Source organism: Nyctibius grandis, chromosome 7 (genome assembly GCF_013368605.1).
Source record: "Nyctibius grandis isolate bNycGra1 chromosome 7, bNycGra1.pri, whole genome shotgun sequence".
NCBI lineage: Eukaryota > Metazoa > Chordata > Aves > Nyctibiiformes > Nyctibiidae > Nyctibius > Nyctibius grandis.
In genome coordinates, this window is record NC_090664.1 from 24,288,484 (window position 1) to 24,309,332 (window position 20,849).

General features: G+C 39.2%; 1 protein-coding gene across 3 annotated transcripts in view; it reads right to left on the minus strand.

The window, feature by feature from the left end:
• Positions 1-1,449: 1,449 nt before the first annotated feature.
• The window catches only part of HDAC9 (histone deacetylase 9), a 294,314-nt gene continuing 274,914 nt past the window's right edge, over positions 1,450-20,849 (minus strand). For all 3 annotated transcript variants that reach the window (XM_068404562.1, XM_068404563.1, XM_068404561.1), the window contains 3 exons: positions 16,215-16,299; positions 10,950-11,103; positions 1,450-1,489 (listed from right to left, as the gene is read on the minus strand). In XM_068404562.1, coding sequence (XP_068260663.1) covers positions 1,450-1,489; positions 10,950-11,103; positions 16,215-16,299 — 279 coding nt within the window. The remainder of the gene's footprint in view (positions 1,490-10,949; positions 11,104-16,214; positions 16,300-20,849) is intronic.

Sequence of the window (20,849 nt, forward strand, 5' to 3'; positions counted from 1 at the left end):
TCCTTTCAGACTTCAGAATAAAAAGCATGACAGTCTTCACTTATGGCTTTAATATATCTTTTGAGTTTGGAAAATATATAAAAATGAACATCACTTGCTTTTAAAAGCTGAACGAGCTATCAAATACTGCAAGTTGAATACTTCAAGGTATCTCCCAGGGTTCATTAGGTGAGAAAGTTGTAAACAAAATAAAAGTTGCTGTAGCAGAGTTTTGTTCATTTGAAGTAGTCTTACATACATGCCCTATCTCTTTCTCTGACGGTAAGGCAACACGTGTAACAGTTTAAGCGTTCATTATCAGCTAAAGGCACAACTCTATGTTACGTTCTCAAACACGGAATTAAACAGCTAAAGTCACGTTGCAGGGAGATCTTGCTGCACATTGGGGATCTAAAATAAAGCCTAAACCCTTCGAAGCTTCTTAAGCAACATCAGTACTCTTGGCGCAGGACTACATAAAAGAATCAGTTCATATTCACATGGCGACCTGTGAAAAACACCCCCCGCACAACCTCCGCAGAAACACCTGAGCTTCAAATGAGCTGCACGCAGTTACTGAAGATCTCTGCTCTTAGAGTCTGGATGCAGAAACATTTCAGAACAAACTAAGAGCACGTTTGAAAAGCCATCCTTTTTTCAGAGACTACTTGATGTCTGCTGCACATCTGGTGAGAGCTACTGTCAACTACGGAGAGTAAAATACTTTTTTTAAAGGCAGAAGATCGCTTGTTCTAGAGAATCTTGAATGTGCTTTTATGACAGAAAAGATTACATGAAATGGGGAGGGATGGTTGGAAAAAGGGAAAAGAAAATAAAGCACCACCAAGCGCAGTACTTCGGGGTGTTTATAATACAATGAGAAGTGCTTTCCCTTTAGCTAAAATCCCTCATCACAATTTACACTTTTTTCACTTATTCAGCTAAGAACTCATTACAGGGGGTTAAAAAATGGGATGTAAAATAAAGTTTTCCTTTTTTTTTCATTACACGTGGCAAAGAAAACAAATTCTATTAAGAATTTAACACAGTTTGAAGAAAAAATACCCAGTAAAAAGTGTCAGAAAGTGATTCATGGAGTTTACCGAGTATTTTGCTGGCTGTTGCAATTCTAGTATCTATAATCTATCACGTAGAATTTTGTAATACTCTGTTTCACAATTTATGTTGGTGAGCGGGTCAAACAGCATATAAAAAGCATGCTCTAGGCTCTTTCTCCCAAGCCCGTTTTGCTGTAACTCTAGAATTGTAGCGGTTACATTTAAGGAATCTTTAGGGCCCTTTCAAGTCCATCCAAAGAACAAGTGAAGCTGCTATTCAGAGTTTTGTGCCCAGTGTTTATGTTCCATCTGATCTGTGCCACCCAAGCAGCAGACAAGTCATGTCTGGGGGTGCTTTGGGGGGATACACAATGATGTCACCCACAGGAAATATCAGGGAGGACTTGGCACTTCACAAGGCTGGCTCTTCTTCCATGGGCTCGCCAGCAGCTCTGTAAAAATAAACAGGCAATCAGAATACAGCACAAGAGTACACAATGACATTGTAGATTTTCATGCATAATCAAAGCTGATTTTTCAGCTCTCTCTGATGTTTATTTGTGTTATTCAGTTATCCATAAATAGAGTTTCTTTCCTAGGAAGTATAAACAAATGTCAAGTGGAAAAACATTTTAGATCCAAGCAATCACTGAAAATGTTCCTGTTTATATTAAAATATGTCAGAATATTTTATAACTTTTTGTCCAGAAATGTACACGCTTTGTGTCAACAGAGTCAAATAATTTCGTGAAAAAATAGCTGTGATGATACTTTTATTTTACAAGCTTTTGCAACTAAAAATACATGCATTTATTTTTTCAAGTGGGCCCATACCGTTAAAGCGAAATACCTCACTACTAGCCATGTAGTTAGCAGTGTTTCTTTTGGGGTTGTTCTTCACTCCTCTGATTTTTGATTCTGTGCTTTCACAAATGCATTGCCTGCCTGACTGCCTGCAACTTCTGAGACCAAATTCTGAACTCGATCAGCAGATCACTGTCATAGAGAAAATACCTACTAATAAAATCAAATCAAATTATATGTATATCTTTTATTTGAAAGCCTCTGGGAAATATTCAGCTTAGGCAAGACAAGCTCTTTAAAACATTCAGTAAGAAAACAATGGGGACATATGCTGAGCTGTCATAAAGTGCCATAATTCTTAGGATCTGACAAGCTATCTATCTATCTCACCTGAGGATTATGCTGGCAATTATAAAATGGGAAGCCTCACTGTTGAAAAGCATAAGAATTTGGACATAAACCATTTTTCACCTCAGTCTGGCAGAATACCATAGGACAAATGAGCTTAAGATCTCCTTAAAAATAGGCACTTAAAGCAATTTTTAAATGAGAGGAAAATAAAAAGTAAATGCAAATTAATAAATTAAAATTACATTTACCAGTTAAATCTTGTAAGACAGTGTAATAACTGGCTTCAGTAAAACATCCCTCAGAAAGTACAAACTCATGAGATCCCATGGAAAAAAAAAGTAATTAATGGGGGCTTGCATGGGCTTTGGTAGTTTATTCAGCAAGGAAGCCAGAGAATTTTAAATGAATCTGGAGTTTATTAAAGTCTTTCCCAATGAAAAATTCAGCAGTGTGTCTTTAAATGATTTTATACAGATGATTCCTTTATGTTTTGGAATGATCACAGCTAGTATGTTGAAAAATGTCAGATGAATGATATATGGAAAAGGAGATGTTTTTCAGACTAATCACTTTCCAAAAGGTTATTGACCCTAAAAGATTATTAATCTATAAATCTCAAATCTTTTGTTCCTCACCAGGCAGTGGAGAATGTTTCCTATGTGCAGTAACCACCGCAGCTCCCTTGTTCCTGAGAGGGGAGGTGAAGCAGGATTTCAGGGAAGGCTGCAGCAGGGGCCACTTCGGATGGGGCAGTGCTGGGGTGCGAGCGCTTCCCTGCCCATGTGCAGATGAAGCAGGACATTGCTACCTTTGACAGGCTATAAAAGCCCAGAGAGCTTATCAAGATATGCATAAAAATGCTTAGCAAGACCTCTTTCAAAAATGACTGAGATCATCAGTGTCTTCTCTTTTTTTTTTTTCCCCCTTGCACTGTTCTGTCTTGCAGCAGAGACCACACAGTGGCAGCCAGGGTGGGATGGAGTCCAGTCCTCAGGTGTGACAAAGAAGCATGTACCATGTGGAGAATTCATACTGATGCTGTATGCTTCTGTTGTGCTGACCACATGCTTCCACTTTTGACAGCCACTTTCGGAAGACCTGCATGTCCTCTATGGTAATGCAAAAGTGCAATAAGCCCTTGTTAAGCATCCAGCACTTTATGGGGCTGTCTGGGAAAAGAATAATTTGGAAGCAGAAAACAGCTCAGTTTTTAGGTTCTACTGGGGGTAAGTGAATGAATGAATGAGAAAAAATAGTTGTCAATAGATTTCCATCGGAGATTGGCAGAGCAGGAAGGAGTGGAGCTCTGGAAATGTTCCAGAAGTGAAAGTGGGAGTCTGGGTTATTTATAAGGAACAAGGGAAGCAGCACGTGCAACAATCTGTTCACACGTATTTGACTTCTGGGAATGACATTCTCATGATCATAGTACAACTGAGAGATGATCTTATTCAGGGTTTTAGCCCTGGGCAATTTTTCACTGATGAAGGTGTTTCTGAGTGCCAGGACTGACCTTGGGTGCTATATTCTAATATATTCCAGTATATTCCAACAATATGCCAATATTCTACATCAGCCAGAGCCTAAACACTAATAGAATTTTTTATATACAAGATGTAAGGCCCTTTTTGGAAAGGGAGCAGAGGTTAGTGTGTCACAGCAAATCCAGCTGTTGTTTCTCAGGGTGGTTGCTCTCACAGCCTTCTCCAGTCTCCTTTTGAAGACTTATGTGCATGCTTTAACTTCATTTTATTAGTGTCAGAGAAGTCACTGGATCTATCCAATGGCTTACCATTAAAAACATATATTTTTATGGGTTAACAGCTTAGGCCAGAGTTTTGTGTGAGCACCAGTAAAAGTTTAGGGTCCTCAGTACAGAGAGAAAAACAGTGTAGTCACATAACACTAAGCGGTGAATTAATGTATACCCATTCTGCTAAAATCAAAAGTTCTCAAAAAAAGATCGAGGGGGCAGAGTCTGACAGGCCCAATTTATGTTACCTCAGTTATGTCGCTGTTAGTTACATCAGTTCATCCAGTCTTCCTGTAGCTGACAAGAAGTTGGCATAAAAATATAAAACAGGCAAAAACCCCATTCCCGTATTGTACGCTCTGACTTGTTCCTCAGAGGTGCAGCTGCAATGTTGGGTCTGATCCGGACTGATTCTGTGTGGTCAGCAGATCCAGAAAGACACCAGTTGGGACCATAATGATTGTAGAACCAGAACTGTGATTTTGTATTAAGGCTTCACTGTGGCTCATTTAAACTTCAAGTTCCTAAGTGCAGAGCCCTCCTGAATTCGCTCTGTTTATTTTGGTGTCTTGGAAACAGTGCTCACATATAGCTCTCTATATGTTCAATTCACACTATGGCAAAATGAAGTAGTCTCTTTGCAGTTAGCACTAAACAAAATGATTCTGTTTAAACCTTAAAACAAAAGAAATAGATGAGACAAAATCCCACTATATGGATAAAATCTGGCAAAATGTGACATTTTAAGTATTGGCCTGTGGCAGCTGAGTTTAAATGGCAACCATATTATTTAATGAAAATATCATTTAAAATAGTTCATATTTACATTTAAAAAAAGGTCACTATTTAAGAATAGAGATAAAGCCTGTACATAATTCTAAAGTAAATGTTTCTCTTACCTTATTTTTTAAATTAGAATTACAGAGATTCCTCATAGCTACATCATCACGTACATAAAAATAAAAATTCAAGGTATGTTTCCAAGTCACAGAAACTGCTGAACAAAAGATAGATTTTCTGGCACGGTATGACTGTTTTATGCCATAATCTGTTCCTAATTTAATTCAGCTGTCTCAGGGAAGATCATTGTAATTGAAAAGTGATCCTCTGGTAGCAGAGACCTGGGGAAAAAGAAGTAGATTTCTATACCATGGAGATGATTTGGAGAGGGTCAAAAGACATCATATAACAGATCCTGGCTAAGTGTATATCCTAGTAAGAATGGACTTTGTGTGGATCAAAGAAAAAGGAAGTAAAAGTAAAAGCCATCATAGTTTAAGAGCAGAATAAGGTAACTACATGTATACTCTCAAAAGAGGAAGTAATGTCCAAATAAGTCAAATTAAATAAAGTATAAACTCTGATAAGTTAAATGTAAATCCTCAATGAGGCAGGCAAAAGGAGGGTCTGAGGAGCAACATGTTAAAGGCATAAAGACTAATAATAAAAAGATCTTTCAAATACATCAGAAGAAACTATCAAAGCATAAAAGGAGCATCAAGGAAGGTAGACCGCAAAAGCAAAGTGAACTATTTACATCTGTGTTCACTAGAGAAATGTCAGGGAGATTTTATTATTTACAGATGAACTATCTTAAACTGAATCAGCACTAGAACAAACTGATATGTTAGACGTTGCCAAATTGCTAAGAGCAGATGATATTTGTCCATTGAGTCCTAGGAGAATGCAATTATGATGTTGTTAAAGAAATAATTACTGAGCATATTCTACTGCTTAAGTCAGCATCCACACTAGAGGTAAAGAAGGTAAGAAAAGCAATTCCCCTTTTTGGATGCTGCAGGAGATACAGTAAGCCTGTATGGGGAAATTAATAGCAGGTATAATCAATGATAGAACTAGTTAGTATTTAGGTAATAATAATTCAGGTAAGAATTATGTCTTAACACTTAAATAAAAATCAAGCCTTACAAATTTATTAGAAGTTTCTGAAGGAAATGAAGGAAAAGGGATCAAGTGATATCCCTGGGCAAAGTCTTTCAACAAATTTATCCAAATGCTTTGAAGAACGTTGGTTACGAGAGAAAGTCCTCTCATAGATTAACAATACATCAAAAGTAGAAAATAGATCAAAATATTGGTGAATTTTCACTATGGAGGGATTCTCCAGAGCATCTCAAAAAGACTTGGCAGACTACCAGTAGATTTAGGTGATAATATTTGTTGATGATGCCAAACTACAGATACTAGTCAGCTCTAAAGCCCATAACATCATTTCTGAGTGGAAAAGAAGGTAAGCAAACACAAAGTAGCACACAATACATGAAACAGGGGAGAGGACAGTTTAACTGTTTATACACAGTGATGGCTACAACTGAGAGCATGGAGTTAATGGTAGAAGAGCAGAGCACAACAGAAACAAGAAAAAATCCCCAGCATTAAGCTACTGTGTAAATCCAGAGTGTGCCCAACACCTGGAGTCCTGCATGCAGTTCTTACTCCATCTCAAATAAAACTACAAAAGGCACACAGAGGGGCAAGGATCATCAGAGGTAAGAAATATTTGTATACCAGGAGGCGTACAATCTTGAGACAGTTGAAGCCTTTAAAACCAGATATGGGGCAGAGACTAAGAGTAAGAAAAGAACTGCTTTTATTTCTCACAATGCAAGAACTAGGGGGTCCCCAGTGAATTTATCGGTTAAGTTCAGAGCAAAGAAAAAGAAGTGCAATGCCTGATGAGGCTGTGGGATTCACTACCTGTGTGTCAAAGGTGTAAGTTGGTTCAAAAAGAGCTTTGAAAAGTTTGTACCTGGGTTGGTGTCCTGGAGGCTTTTACACAAGGTGGGTCAGATACAACTGTTGAGATCCACCAACTCACCAGGGCAAGGTTGGCTCTCAAACTCCACTGCTCCTGGTTCTTTTCCTTACACACCCACCACCGGAGGACATGAGGAAGGTGAGCAATGTAAGGCTGCAGCCTGACCTGGAGAAGCTGTTCTTCAGCTCCTGAGCCTGGCTGTGATTGCAGATCCTGTGCACTACGGCCAGGTAGATCATATCCACCTCCAGCTGAGGTGGATACCCAAATAGTGAAAACTATGTGAAGCGTTATGAGTTGATACACAAACACAGCAAGTGACTCTAGATGGTGGCTAGCTGTACCCAGTGATCCAGCCAGTCACTCTAGCATAAAATATAATGCATATAACATAATGCAATATGACTGAAACTGCAACTGGTAGCTGTGTAATACTAACAGCAATATTTAAAAAATACACTTTGCTTTCATTTCCATTTGAGTAAAATCTATGCTCAGCTGAATGAGGGCCATAAAGTTAAACTCTGATAAATGTCATTCTCAAGATTTACTGTTTGCTGTAAAAATAGTGAATGCAAGAGATCTCCCTCCACACCCTTTTATTTTTCCATTTTAAGAAGAAACATACAGAAGCTCCAATGTATCAGGGACAGCACTGCACTGAATATTTTCACAGCAAGATTTCTGAAATGGGTGTCTGGCCAAAGCAAAATTCTAATCAGCTAAATCTGTATCTCACATAGGGAATAAGCAGTTATCAACACACAAAAGTTATGGTAGTTAGAAATGTTTTATAGGGCATGCCTGTTTCTTTAATTGCATCTGTATTTAAATCTGTGTTAGCATCATGCATGTTTTCTTTCCTATCCACAAACTCTTTTTTCTATATCTGTTCTCTTCTGAAGTCTATAATCAAGTTTCAATTGGATCTTAAAATGAAGCATTGTGCTTTGGTAAAATTAACACCAAAAGCATTGCAGCTTTTCACGGTTTTCTTCATTTAGCCTGCCAGAGAAAATCAAATAAAAAAATAATCGGCACTGTCACTTGAAGAAAAGAAAGAAAGAGAAGAAAGAAAGAGAAATACTTAAGATGGACCTTAGCCAGAAGCATTTTATCCTTTATTCATCAGTGGTAAATGAGTCAGATATGAGTTGGCCAGGAAAAGAGCTGCTTTACCCAAAATCTGAGTCTAAAGTGGGTCATCTCACTCCAAACACCAATATATCCTCCAACATAACTGGCAAGACTTTCCTGCAAAGAGATTCTTGCTGCCGCTCTCTTCATCTGGAGGCCTGACCATCCAAAGCTGAAGACAACAGGATCTCTACCATCAATTCAGTGAAACAAGGTTGGACATGCAGGCCAACGTTATCAGCCTGCCTGACCATGGTGGGAATTAAGAGAAAGTAAATTGGCTCCTGGCATGATGAACAAACCCTTCAGGCTGCCTTGTCATCCACAGTGCTTTCTTCTCTGATCCTGCCCTAGGTGTCACAACCAACTTTCCCAAACAAACAGTCAATGCAAAGGCTTGCAACAGGTTTTCAGAAGGTGGCCCCGATCTACAATGTGGGGAGGAGGGGTGCATCTACAATGGCCTTATCAAGAGGACTTGAGAGCCCAGACGTGTCTTCATGTCCCTGCAGTCCTGTTGTTTGCTGTAGAAAGAGGCTGTAGAAGGAGCATTGCATACTTAATTACAACAAACGTAACAAATGTGAAAAAGCACAGTTGGACTTGTCACTACATTACTGCAGTTTGTGTTGGTATGTGTCTATGAAATGAATGGCATGTTTTTGTGCAATGAATGAAATCATACTGGCATGAAACCAGAGCGTGAAATGTTGAATCTGTCCCTGGTTTTATAATCCCGTGCTGGACTTTCATTCATGCTCAAAGTACAGCCAGGTCCTCTCAGATCTCCCTGTAGCTCAGAGAACTGTGCCCTCAAAAACAGACCTTCAGGGTCACCATTTTTGATTCCATATTGCTCTTTACATTCAGCAGGAAGAAAACAGAGAAAATGATGTCCCAAAGCCTCAGAAATCCTAACTATCAATTGTAGCCCAGTGGGACAGTGCTTATGTTGTCCTGTTGCTCTCTCATGGCAATCTGGCTTCGAGTGACTTCTTTGTGGGTTACGAATGTGGAAACAGAATTAGGAACGCATGCGTGCATAGGGAGGTTTTTTTTGTGCTGTTGAAAAATCTCTACAGCACCACAGAAGACGTTTCAAACGAAGCCATTTTTCCACAGAACAATTCATCGCAACAGATTCATCCCTATAAGAGTCCAGAACTGATGAAGTGTAATGAATCTGGCAGCCACATGAATTCCACTTGTGTACATTTCAGGTCATCCGTTTTTTTCCATTTATCTCAGCTATGCTCTGAAATTCTGTTTTCAGAATGGGTGGAAACTGTCACAGGTTATCAGTAGTTAGGTAATAAATACAATAATTAAGTGCAGTGTTAGTCAAAGAGTTATTTTGTTCAAGTCATGTAGGACCAGCAGTTGCTCTCAATGGCTGTAGTTTTAAGTGAGGGGAGGCGGATAACAAATACAGTTCTTGGTTATTCTGAGCAATATAAATTACACAAAATTAATCACACCCTTTTTCAGACAATTTAAAACTTTGCTTTCTTTGACTGCATTAGTTCCAACACTTTAACTAAATTTCGTGATATTCCAGAGCTATGCACACACGAGCAGGCACTTTTCTATCCCTGGCTAGCAGAAGTGTCTCGTAACAGTCACAAATTTATATGACAAACCTTACAGTATTCCTTAGCTGCGCACTGATTAGCACCACCACAAATCTAAAATATGTCTCCTGCTTGTCACTGGATTCTTCCCTAAGCTTTTCTGGATTTGTTTGCAATAATACTAGCACAACAATAGCCATAGCATATTAAAATGTAGTTACAATCAGACAGGTAATTATGTAAATACTGTAAAATCTAGTAGCCAGCTCTGCTCCCTGTGTATCCCTTTGAGCCACCTCTGTTAAGTCATTGGCAGATGAGCGCTCCCACTGTTGTGAGAGACGCTCCCTCCCAAATGCATCCCTAGGTTTAGCACTGTGCTTTTCCTCCGGGTGCCTATCAGTTCATTTCTGATTAAAAGAGCCAATGCAGGAGGCAAGAACCGAATCAAACAAGTAGCTGTCACGATGTAGGAGCCATGGATCCTTCTGGCTCCACTCCCACCACTGATCTGCCTACCCACAGCTCCCTCCTTTCTCTCCTGCTGTGCAGCTCTTCTCCACAGCCCGCAGGGAGCTGATGGTTCTCCTTATAAGGCTTTTTTCTCTTTTCTCCCTCCCTCCCCTGTTTTCTCTGTGTGATGGAAACTGAATGGTTCCACTGCATTTTGGGTCTTCCTCTGTTGGAGAAGGCCAGGAAAGTTTGTCCTTAAAACGAGTAAATAGGAAACTCCAAGAACTTCTGCAGTGGCTTTTCTGACTCCTAACAACCCGTTGAAGAAATACTGTTTTGTAGATAACACAGTATTGAGTGGCTATCAATTTTTTTCATCTCTAATTGGCAAAACAACCAACAGCAGTTACTGTATCATTTTATCAATTTGTGAAAATGAAAGCTATCTTCATTAACATAAAAAAGCAGCTAGCAAGCTGGAAAAAACAAAGTTTTCATTCTTTGCTGGTGTACTTTCAGCTTGATACACACGAAATGTTTTCTCTAATTCTGGTCAGGGATGCTTTAAGTTTTATATGGGCACTGTTCCATTGCTTCCAGGGAAGTAACTTTTAATGCCTGTCAAATGTCATTTAATAATGATTTAAGTCCATTCTCACTAAATTTATCTGACTGTGTGTTAAATGCCTTCCTAGAAAATTGAAACGAAAACAGGTTTGAATAGCTTCCAATGAGAAGAATATGGTTGATTACACTTGATCATGTCTATTTTCCTCATATGGATATTGCACTTTTTATGTAGTAGAGAGCATTAGACATGGGGAGAAAACAAGTTTCTTGTACTAATCATGAACCTTAGTAAAGAATTACACATGCCAAAAAAATACCTGCTAGCATAGAATACCTCTGTTTCCAGTGGCTAAGTGAGAGAGCTCAAATCCAGGGATAAAAAATTCCAGGTACCTCAATTAGCAGACAATTTTGAAACAACCTTAGTCTAGCTGTCTTCATCTCACTTGGCTGGAGTTTAAGCCTTGTTCTCTGCAATAATTGCATACACTTACCTGCTGCCTTCCTGAGGGATACACTGCTCAACATCCACTGAAAGAGAGGCCATAGCAGATACCGTTTCTGTCTCCTCCCTCTCTTGTTTCTGAGACTCAGCCAGAGCACAATCCACTGGCACAGAGTATGGCTCCACTGACTTCCAGTACTTGCCTAAGGAAAACACACATAATAATTTATGGGAATTTTAGCTAGCATGGTGGTACAAGCGTAGTAATCACTTAGTTCAACACTGGGTGATTATAATTTGAAATCACTGCTGTATAAGCAGTACAGTTGACATTTCAGACTGCAGTGAAGAGGTGTATTTCTGAACCTAAGAATGCCAAGTTGGAAAGTGCTTTCATTCCAAGGGCTATGTCACACCCTTCCCCAGAAGGTAATAAACTGGAGGAGTAACACACAGACTAATGAACTCATACTGTCAGACAAGCTATTGGCTTTATCTACACAAGGTGAAGGGAGTTCAGGGCAGGGTTAATACCTAGAAGCTCTGATATAGCAGACAGTTGATGCACATACATCAAATAGGTCTAGAAAAATGAACATTGTTGTACAAAGTGCTCACACAGCACTGTCTCGAAAAGGAAAAAGTCAGAAATGCCAGCTCGAACTGAAGTGATGTTGCCAGAACAATCAGGTTTGTTAGTCCTGGATGTTCTTTCTCCTCCAACCTCAGGGCGTATACTAGAACAATAATTTATTTAAAACTTTCATATATGAACTGGCTGTTGCTGGAAAGCTGCCAGATATCATAAGGAATAGAACTTTCTGGTTTGCTGTGTAAAAACACAGCAGTGGATTAAAAGCATGAGTATTCTCAGCTTTCTGCCTGCAACAGAAGAGACAGTAAGAAGCTTCTCAAGCAACGCAAACAGTAATGGCAGATGACTCCTTGTCAACGTATAAAATGGTCTGTTACTGCAGTGCTATTAAGAAACAGAGGTTGATCAGTGGCAACCAGGTGAACAAGTAAGATTTTACATACGCATTTCTTACAGTCCAGTAACCCACTGAACACTCACTAATTGCCAGGTGGATGACACCTGGAAATAGGAGTTTTGAGAGAGCTGGGAGCTCTGGACCAGAGCTTATTCAGTGTTTAGCAAGAAGCTTCCAGCAGCTGCTGCAGAGGTTGTATCAGAGTACTTATCTGGGAATTAGACAGAGGGTTTCAACAGCTGTGAAAGAGAGGGGATCAAGTAGGGGACTTTTCTGAGGACTAAAAGGAGGATTTTGGCAGCTGGGCAGAGGGCTGAGTCGAGGTGCTTATCCGGAGGATAGCTGGAGGCTTTGACAGCTGGAAGGCCAGGCCAGCGGTGGTGCTGCCTGTGTTGCACAAAGGCTGCTGAAAACTCCCTCTTTGGTAACACAGCTCTCAACACAGTTTCAGGCTTTTCGAAAGATGAACTTTTCCCTCCAGTGAGAAAGCAGCTGTCAATAAAGCCTGAGAATGTCTTTATTCAAAAATATCATTGCAAGATGAAAGCCCAAGTCAATCTGCAAGAACAACCAGTGATCATGGCCAGCGTGTTTCTTTGAACTCTAATCGTGTGCACGTTTGAGTAGTTAGCAGAATCTTTAAATAACAGGGACCTTCTGGGGATAAAATGTAAAGTGTATTAAGTGTGCTACAAAGTTGAGATTAAGTGTTAGGAGTTTGGCTTTGCTCCAAAAGCATGAAAGACACAGCTAAAAAGTTATGTACATAACAGTAGGCTCAATGATCGGAGCCTGGCAAATTTTATAAAAACAAGACCAAAATATTCTCTATTATTACTGTGCTCAGAGACCATATTCTCTATTCATTAAAAATACACTAAAAACAAACAAAAAAGTTATATGAGCATTCCACAATGTTCTCACAGATCATATGTGCAAAAGTCAGCCTTTGCAATATACACCCAATTCAAACCCTATAATTTATGAGCTAAACGTTCGCAGAGTGGGTGGGGTTTTTGTTGCAGAAACAGATGTGCAAGAAAATCAAATCTGTTGGCATGGGAATAACACCCCCTCTTGCCTATAAAAGAAATGAACCCATGTTCACTGCTGGAGTTTTCAAGGGCTCTTATTCATAAAATAAAATATTAGTAACCAGCTACCACTGTGTAGTTCTCCTGCAGCAACAATAAAACAGCATCAGTGAGGATTGCTACATTGCATTCGTTCATTCACACACAGTCTCGCACACCAGCTGCCCCCTGAATCCTGACTTTCTTGTAACGCTAAAACTCAGGGCCAATTCAAGCATATTAGTGGGCTCTGTGAGCCCATTTAACTGCCCTTCACTCCCAATCGATCTGTGATTTTCCTTGTTTCCCTGCACTGAGAATTGTATTATGAAAGGGGCTGCAGCAATAAAGAGAGATAAAGTCAGGCCAGGAAGCAGGTGGCAGCACCTTTGCTGCAGTGGAGGGTCTTGGAGAAGGGGAGTACACGGCAGGGTGTTTGCGGTTTGTGGGAGGAAATTTTAAAGCAGTCCCAATTAGGAATAGCATCCGGGTAGCAGTGGGTACCTCATGCAAAGAGGGCTTTCTGGTGCTTGTGAAATGGCAATAGTAGATTTTTCTTTAAAATCAGAAAACTGTACTTTACAAACACCTGTGGTAAACATAACAGCTTTGCAAGCTTCTTTTTATACAGGACAACATTTATATGTTGTACACAAAACATACAGGGCTTGCATGTGTGTTCAGCCAAAAGATTTACAGGCAAAGTCTTGTGGAATGGAGAGGCAATCTCAGCATGAAGCTGCAAAGGAGCTTTGTTAGAAACTCTAGGTATGCTGTGGATTGACAATTAAATGAGCTCAAAAAGCATCTGCCTCAAACTACTCTCTGAAAATGCCATTTCTACTGTGCTGTACTGGAATGTGCAATTCTACCAGTCCTGTTACATTCATTGAGAAGAACTTGTTGGAGCTCAGGGGAAAGAATGAAGCATACTGCTGGTTTCATTCATACAAAACTTGAAGAGCGATAACAGCTTGCAAGAACAAACAGTGAAACCAAATCAGTCTTCTAGGTATGCTTTTTTTCAGCATGAAAATGTTCTTAAGTTCCCCTCAAAGATTTGTGGGAGCACTGATTATTACCAGGAAATAATAAAAGGGAATGTTTCAGGCATTTGTAATTGCCTTTCACAGATAGATTTGGACATGTCGTACCATGGTTTGCTTGAAAAAAACAGTTTGGGGTTGGTATTCAAGATAGTGAACAGGATTGTTTAGAAATAGCATATTACATGGGTGTGGGAACTACTACTTCCAAATGTATTACATTTCCAAAGCAGCTTTGGATCACTGTCACAAACAAAACATTTATACAAATTCCATTCTAGTTAGAAAAAAGTTGTTTCCTCTCATTGTCTAACTAAGTATTGTATCTTCAATTTTTCGCAACAGACACAGAGGGGGGACTTTTTTTGTCTAAAATATTGCTAATATTCATTATGAAAGTTGGATCACAGAAATACAGACCCAATATACATGCAAGCAATCATCCAAACAAATCAGGCTTTCTCAGTATCTCTTGAGGTGCTACTCCACAGCTTAATGCTTTTCAGCCTGCATAACTCCCTATAATATTCAAATATACTTGCTTCTCTTAATTCCACCTAAATATGTATCCTCCATAAAGCTGCACTGAACTTCCTCAATGCTCCTTTCTGTCATCCAAGCATATTACTTTCTAATACTTGGTCTCTCTCCAGATGAAATGAGGTATGCATAACTTTTTAGGAAATAGCTGCAAGAAAAGACACAATATTGTGCATAAATAGCTCCAAACCCTGAGCAGCCCGACTTAGGTTTCAGAACAGCCCACCGTACTGCCATGACTGTACCAGCTCAGCTCAAACCTAAGTGTGGCAAAATTAAGCCACTCTTCAGAGCTCTGGACTACGTTTTTAGACACACACTATATATTTGTTCCTAAACATGTTCCTTCTTTCTGAACTGCTATTTTTGTGTGTATTTCTAGTAAGACACTATGATTTTCTAGAGTCAGAATTATTTTTTTTGTTTCTCAATTCACCATTTTTTTTTGTTTCAGAACCATTTTTCATTATGTATCTTATTTCAAACTGAATTGCATATCTTTTCCTCATGTCTGTGGCCTGTGTGCAGGTTTCTGTCCTTATTATCATTTCCAAATCTGTTCTATCTTGCATAGTACATGAATTTCCTTAACTTGCTGATTCCTTCCAAATCATTAACAGATTATTAACAGGGAATTTTAAGGGAGATACTAACTCATGAGCTACCCTAGGACATACCACTCAGCAAAAATGACTTACTGGAATTTATCATATACAGCTGATTTACTTAGAGTATTTGCATATCTAGGTGACTACTGGATATGAAGGATGAATATAGCTACAATGAATTTTCTTTGTCACTTTACAACTAAAATCAGATTGAGAAGTACTGCATGATGTCCCTTTTAAAGACTGCATTTGTTTTATATAGATGAATCCCAATTCTTTGTGATTCATCTAACATGAAGAAAAACATTTGTTATCCATTTGTTATTGTTAAGGAGCCAGCAAACAGTAGAAGTCAGGAAGCTCCCACTGCCTCAGTAAAATGGCAGAGAGCAGAAGATTAAGGGAAAGAGAAATTAAGGGAAATCTGTGCAGTTGGCTTACGACAGCTGATGGCAAAGAGAAAATTTTTCAGTGGAGCCAGAGCAAATGCCTTAAAGTATCTAGATAGTAAAGGGTTAGGGTCAGGGCACACAAGTGAAGCAATCAAGTACCTTCTGCACCAGAAACAGAATAAAATCATGTTTTTGTTAGCATTTTTCCATGGATTAGTGCTCATTTTGAGCTTTTCAACTTTATCTCAAGTTCCTATACATCTCAAAGTGAGTAACTTGTAAAGGGCTGCATAAACAGAATCTGAAGAAACTACTTGTTAGAGCTCTAATTTACCTGTCTATTCCTGACCCTCACTAACAAACATCTATTTCATCCAAGCTGCTCTGGAATGGGAAGATTCAGGAACGTTCAGGAATCAGAAAGTTCTAAATAATTTCAATGGGTTAGTTTTTCAGGGCTAAATACATAGCAGAAACAAAAAGATGTCAAAGAAACTAAAATAAAAGCATATATATATATACACACACACACTAGACATAGCATGTTGGTTTGTATATAAAACATTTGCCTGCTCTTTTCTCTGAAACAATAGTTTAATGTCTATTACATTAATTAATAATAAAAAATACCCCAAACCCACCAACCCAAACTGAGAAACATACTTTGAATTTCAGTGGTCTTTTTTAAAGAAGCTATTGCATTCATATTTGGAATTTGGTGCACAATATCTTCCGGGAGAGGCTCCAGCTGCAAGAATAGAATAGAATAATATAAATTTTCAATAAGCCACAGGGAAGTAAAACAAACTGAAACAATCTAATCCTCAGGAAAAGCTCAGCTCAAGAACTGGTTAACATTTTGCTGGTATCAGTTCTAAAAGTATAGCCCTGATTTTGTTTTCTGTTTTCCAGCCATGTAATTGAATTCCAAGGGGCTTTTCTATTGGCTGCAAGACTAATCTATGGAGTCTCTGAAGCAGGTGCATGTCTGTGCATTATTCATTAAAAAAATGCTAGTTATTTGTGTAATTTTTGTAGGTTCCTCAGAAACCAAATTCCAATGCGTCTGTATACGCAGCTGGGCACTCCAAACAAAACCTTGCTGAAGCCACACTGGAACTGAAGTGTACAGTCTATTATCTTTATTTTTCTAGTGTTATTACATCTAACCATCTTACACATTTTAAGATTTGTAGGAGAAAAACATAAAACACAGCTGCTTTTACTAGCTTTGCATTAATTTCAAATAAAGTAGTAGATAAAAAATGGTCATGCAGATCAGCAGTAAGAGTTCTCTAAGTAAGTTTTTTATAGAGTCAGTTACATTTTGATTAGCTAGTTTTAATTCTATATTGTTTGGGTAGGGCTGCATCATAGTAAATTAACAGAAGGAAGTGTTCATTTACTGTACAGTTATTTTTGCCCTGCAATGGATAGATACACCAAGCAAACTGTACTTTGAAATTCATCCACATGCGCTTTTTTGTCCACCTTCCATACATTTTCTCCTAGAAAAAGGGTAAAACTTTGCTTGGGCTAAATGCCTCTTCTTGTCCTATAATAATTAAAGTCTCCTTGAACTACACTTGGAGAGTAGCCAGTTTTTCTGTTTCCCCACATAAGCTGCTCAGGGTGGACATGGAGGCGTGTTTCCTGCGGAGCCAGGAGTAGCAACCGTGTCAAGGTAGACAAGGAAGAGCAATATCAATACCAATCTCTCTTCTCTAAAGCTAAGGAAGATCAACCACTGTTGACAGGAGACATCTGTACTGCAGACAAAACTCCTTTCTTCAGCATGCCTGGGTCTACTTTAAACTAGGTCAAGTGAAGCCCACCCAAGAAGCTTCCTCTGTGAAGTTAATAGTTCAGTAGCCATCATATACTGTCCTCTGGGTTGCTACCGCTGCATTGCTACCCATCAACTAGATAAAATCAGCTTTGATCCAAGTACAGAAAGTGGGAAGTAACTGCAGTGTAGATATTCGCTTAATGGTGCTATTTTAAGCAAGCTCAGCTACAAATCCCAGAACATCCAGGATCTTACCATTATGATCAGCAGTGAATGCCTGTCAGTGATAAAGACATTGCAAATACCATGAGTCTTTTGGAGTCCTGGTAACTAAAATGAACAGGACTGTTCATGTCATTATTTCCTTAAAATCCCGTATGGGATTGCAGCTGGAAGATTTCCTTGTGGCTACAGATAATAGCACTATGTTTTGTTTTCAAATAGCGTAAATCACTCCATTCTGGGCAGTGAGCAAGTGTGCAGAGAAGTGCTGGAAGGACCTGACTAGGTCCCAACTCTACTTGGTTACCCAGCAGGCCAAACTGCAAAGGAAGATTGTTGCTATCTAATATGTAGCATGGATTAGAATGAAGAGAGCAATTACAATAAAAATATATTTACAGATATATTTGCAATTCTTAAACCACATTCACTTCACGATCTTCATAGGTTACTCTGTTTGATAACTCTTGCAGGTACCTGGGGAAAACTGCATATTTATGAAAATGCTCACCAACAGATCAAGCTTCACAGATTTTCGAACAATAATCCGTATAATAATCTTAATAATCCATACCTTGGGTTATGTAGATAAACAGCACTTGCTTTTATCATTTGTTATTTTCTGTTTAAAGCAACCTGTCATTTGGCCAGGAAGAGGACAAAATCGTGAAGTTCTGTTTGGTTGTACTGGGTACAGGAACACAGAAGTGGAAGCAAACAGTAGCTTAAGGTTCTGTTTTGAATTTCCTAATTCCTAAGGCTTTGATGGCCAATTCACTCCCGTGAAGTAGGAGAAAATAGCTCTAGGCTATAACAGTAGGAATAATAGTACAAGGTACGGAACTTCCAGACTGCAAGATCTGAGAGCTGTATCTTGCTTTGCCCTTTGAGTACCTTGAGATTCTTTCTGCAGACCTCTTGTACTAATTATTAAGCTGGGAGCAGCTGATGTAGAGATAGCTAGAGGGAATTTCCTATTAAAAGGTGAATATTTTGTTGCCTTCTTGAGAGCTGGATTTTTGCAGAAGCCAAAAAATTGTCTTGATTTTTCCGAATATGTCAGACACGTCTTTATTTATCAGTACAGAAATAAACTGTTTAACAAGTAAGCTACATTTGAATATGTAGACATATCAGATGAATATTTAGAAATGGCAGGTGTGTTTTTAGAAATAAGGACCAGTTGATGAATCATTAATGAAAATAATAAAAAGGGTCAAACATCCAACAACTACCCCAATCATTACTCCATCTGTTAGCTCTACTAACAGATCTGTAGGTGACGTGAGTATAATAGTCATGTTTGATCATGTCCCTAACTCTTTTTTCCACAAAACTTTCATTATGTATCCCAAACTCAGCTAGTGCTCCAGAGCTATTCTTCCTCCTCACTCCTAGGGATAACCAGGCAGAACTTGGATCCTCTTCCATATCAGGGAAAACTAAAGACTCCAGAAGTAAGTTAATTACATCATATACCCTGTTCAGCCCAAATGCAGTACTATTACAAAAACACTGCAGAAATAAACCCAGTGGCTTATGGCAGCTACTTCTATACCCTTTGAGATGAGACTGTCTGCATTCGAAAGAATGATTTCTGTTGGCAGCTATCCACTGGTTGGATACAACTGTACAGACATAGGGGTATCCCTGGAAAATATCAGCAGTTAGACCCAACGGTGAACAAAAGAAATTACTCTACACCTGGCATATATGGCACCATCGCCTTCCTTCCTACACTTATGGGCATTCAGATTATGAAGTCTATTAAATCTGGAGGCTAACAGAAAGGAAGCTGAAAAGAGCTTTGGAAATACACTGTCAGGAAAGAAATTTTTCAGAGAAGAACAGTTCAAGTCAGTGAAGAAATAACCAAACCACTGGAGAGACAGTTTGGACCAGACACAAAGGGTCACATTTTCAAAGCTTTTATACAGCTGAATTGTGCTTTTGTGCCCAAAGCAGCAGATGAAAGTAGAAATTGTGTCCACTAATCATTTTCAAAGTAGGAAAAACAACATAAATGGGCAAAAATCACTTGGGCCACTAAAGTTTGCCAAAGGCATATCAACAAATGTTTGAAGAAGGAATTAACGATGGAAATTCCATGTGCCCAGAAGGTGATCTGAAATGATCCTTGGGAATGTGCACAGAATCTGAAAATACAGCAGTCTGTACTGAGCTGGAAAACGTAGAAATTCGAGCAGCATCTGCATTGTCCTTAGTACTGTCATGTCTTAAAGCACCAAGATTAGCTTCAGAGAAGATTGTTGCAGAGTGCAGTTAGAGATAACTGAAAAGTGAGGCAGTTGCAAGCATAAGGTAAGGAGTGTGCAGAGTCCTGACAGAGGCAGAGGAAGGGGAGAAGGCAGGCAGGCTCCTCAGGGATGCCTAGGTTGCAGGAGGAAGCGCTACAACCTCCCTTTCTCAGATAAACTGTGCAAGAAGCATACCAGCACAAAGACTGGACTTTGTTGCTCTTAGGGTTGTCTATGACTACAGAGGAGTAAGGTCAAAGATCTCACAGGTCCTCTGTGTTCTTATATTAGCAATCTTCTCAAAGTTTCTACACATATTTAAGCACTTTAGACAGGTATTTTTGTGATCCACTGTTACAACGCGGTACATAAACAAGTGTTTTCAGTAGGGAATAGGTTCAAAGGCACAAAGGGTCATTAAGACCTACCAGTCCCTGAAAAACAAGGGATGCCTTGGAAATATGTAACTTCGGAATCAGAATATTCTGTTTCCTTGGCCAAACCACTTCCTGATTAGCACTGCCCACCTTGGGGACTTCGATGTCACCATGCTGACCTCTGGCACATACATTGCTCCAGTTTCCTACCTCATATAATTCTCTATTTCTGGACCAGTTTCTGGACTCCAGGTTTATGCAAGCAGCAGTTGACAGGTGGCTTAGACTCAGTGTTAGTTATTTTCTAGTGTTAGATTAACAATGAGGATGTGAGACTGTGACCAAGTTTACCATGCAATTTAAAATTGATCTCAGGTCATATTCACTTCCATGAATATTTCCATTTTGGAGAGAGAAATGCTTACCTGTTCTTGCAAATAACCCCTTTTTAACACAGTCCAGGCCCTCTTGGCAAAGCTCACTGCCTAGCTGGCAAGCAGCCCCAGATTCACACTGAATTCCACAAAGGAGAAAATGCCAACTTTTCATCATCAGCAGGAAAGCTGCAGAGTATGAGCTTTCCACTTAAATTACCATCCCCTCCTAAATGCCAGCTCAACAGATTGCGAGAAAGAAGCACATACTTCACACT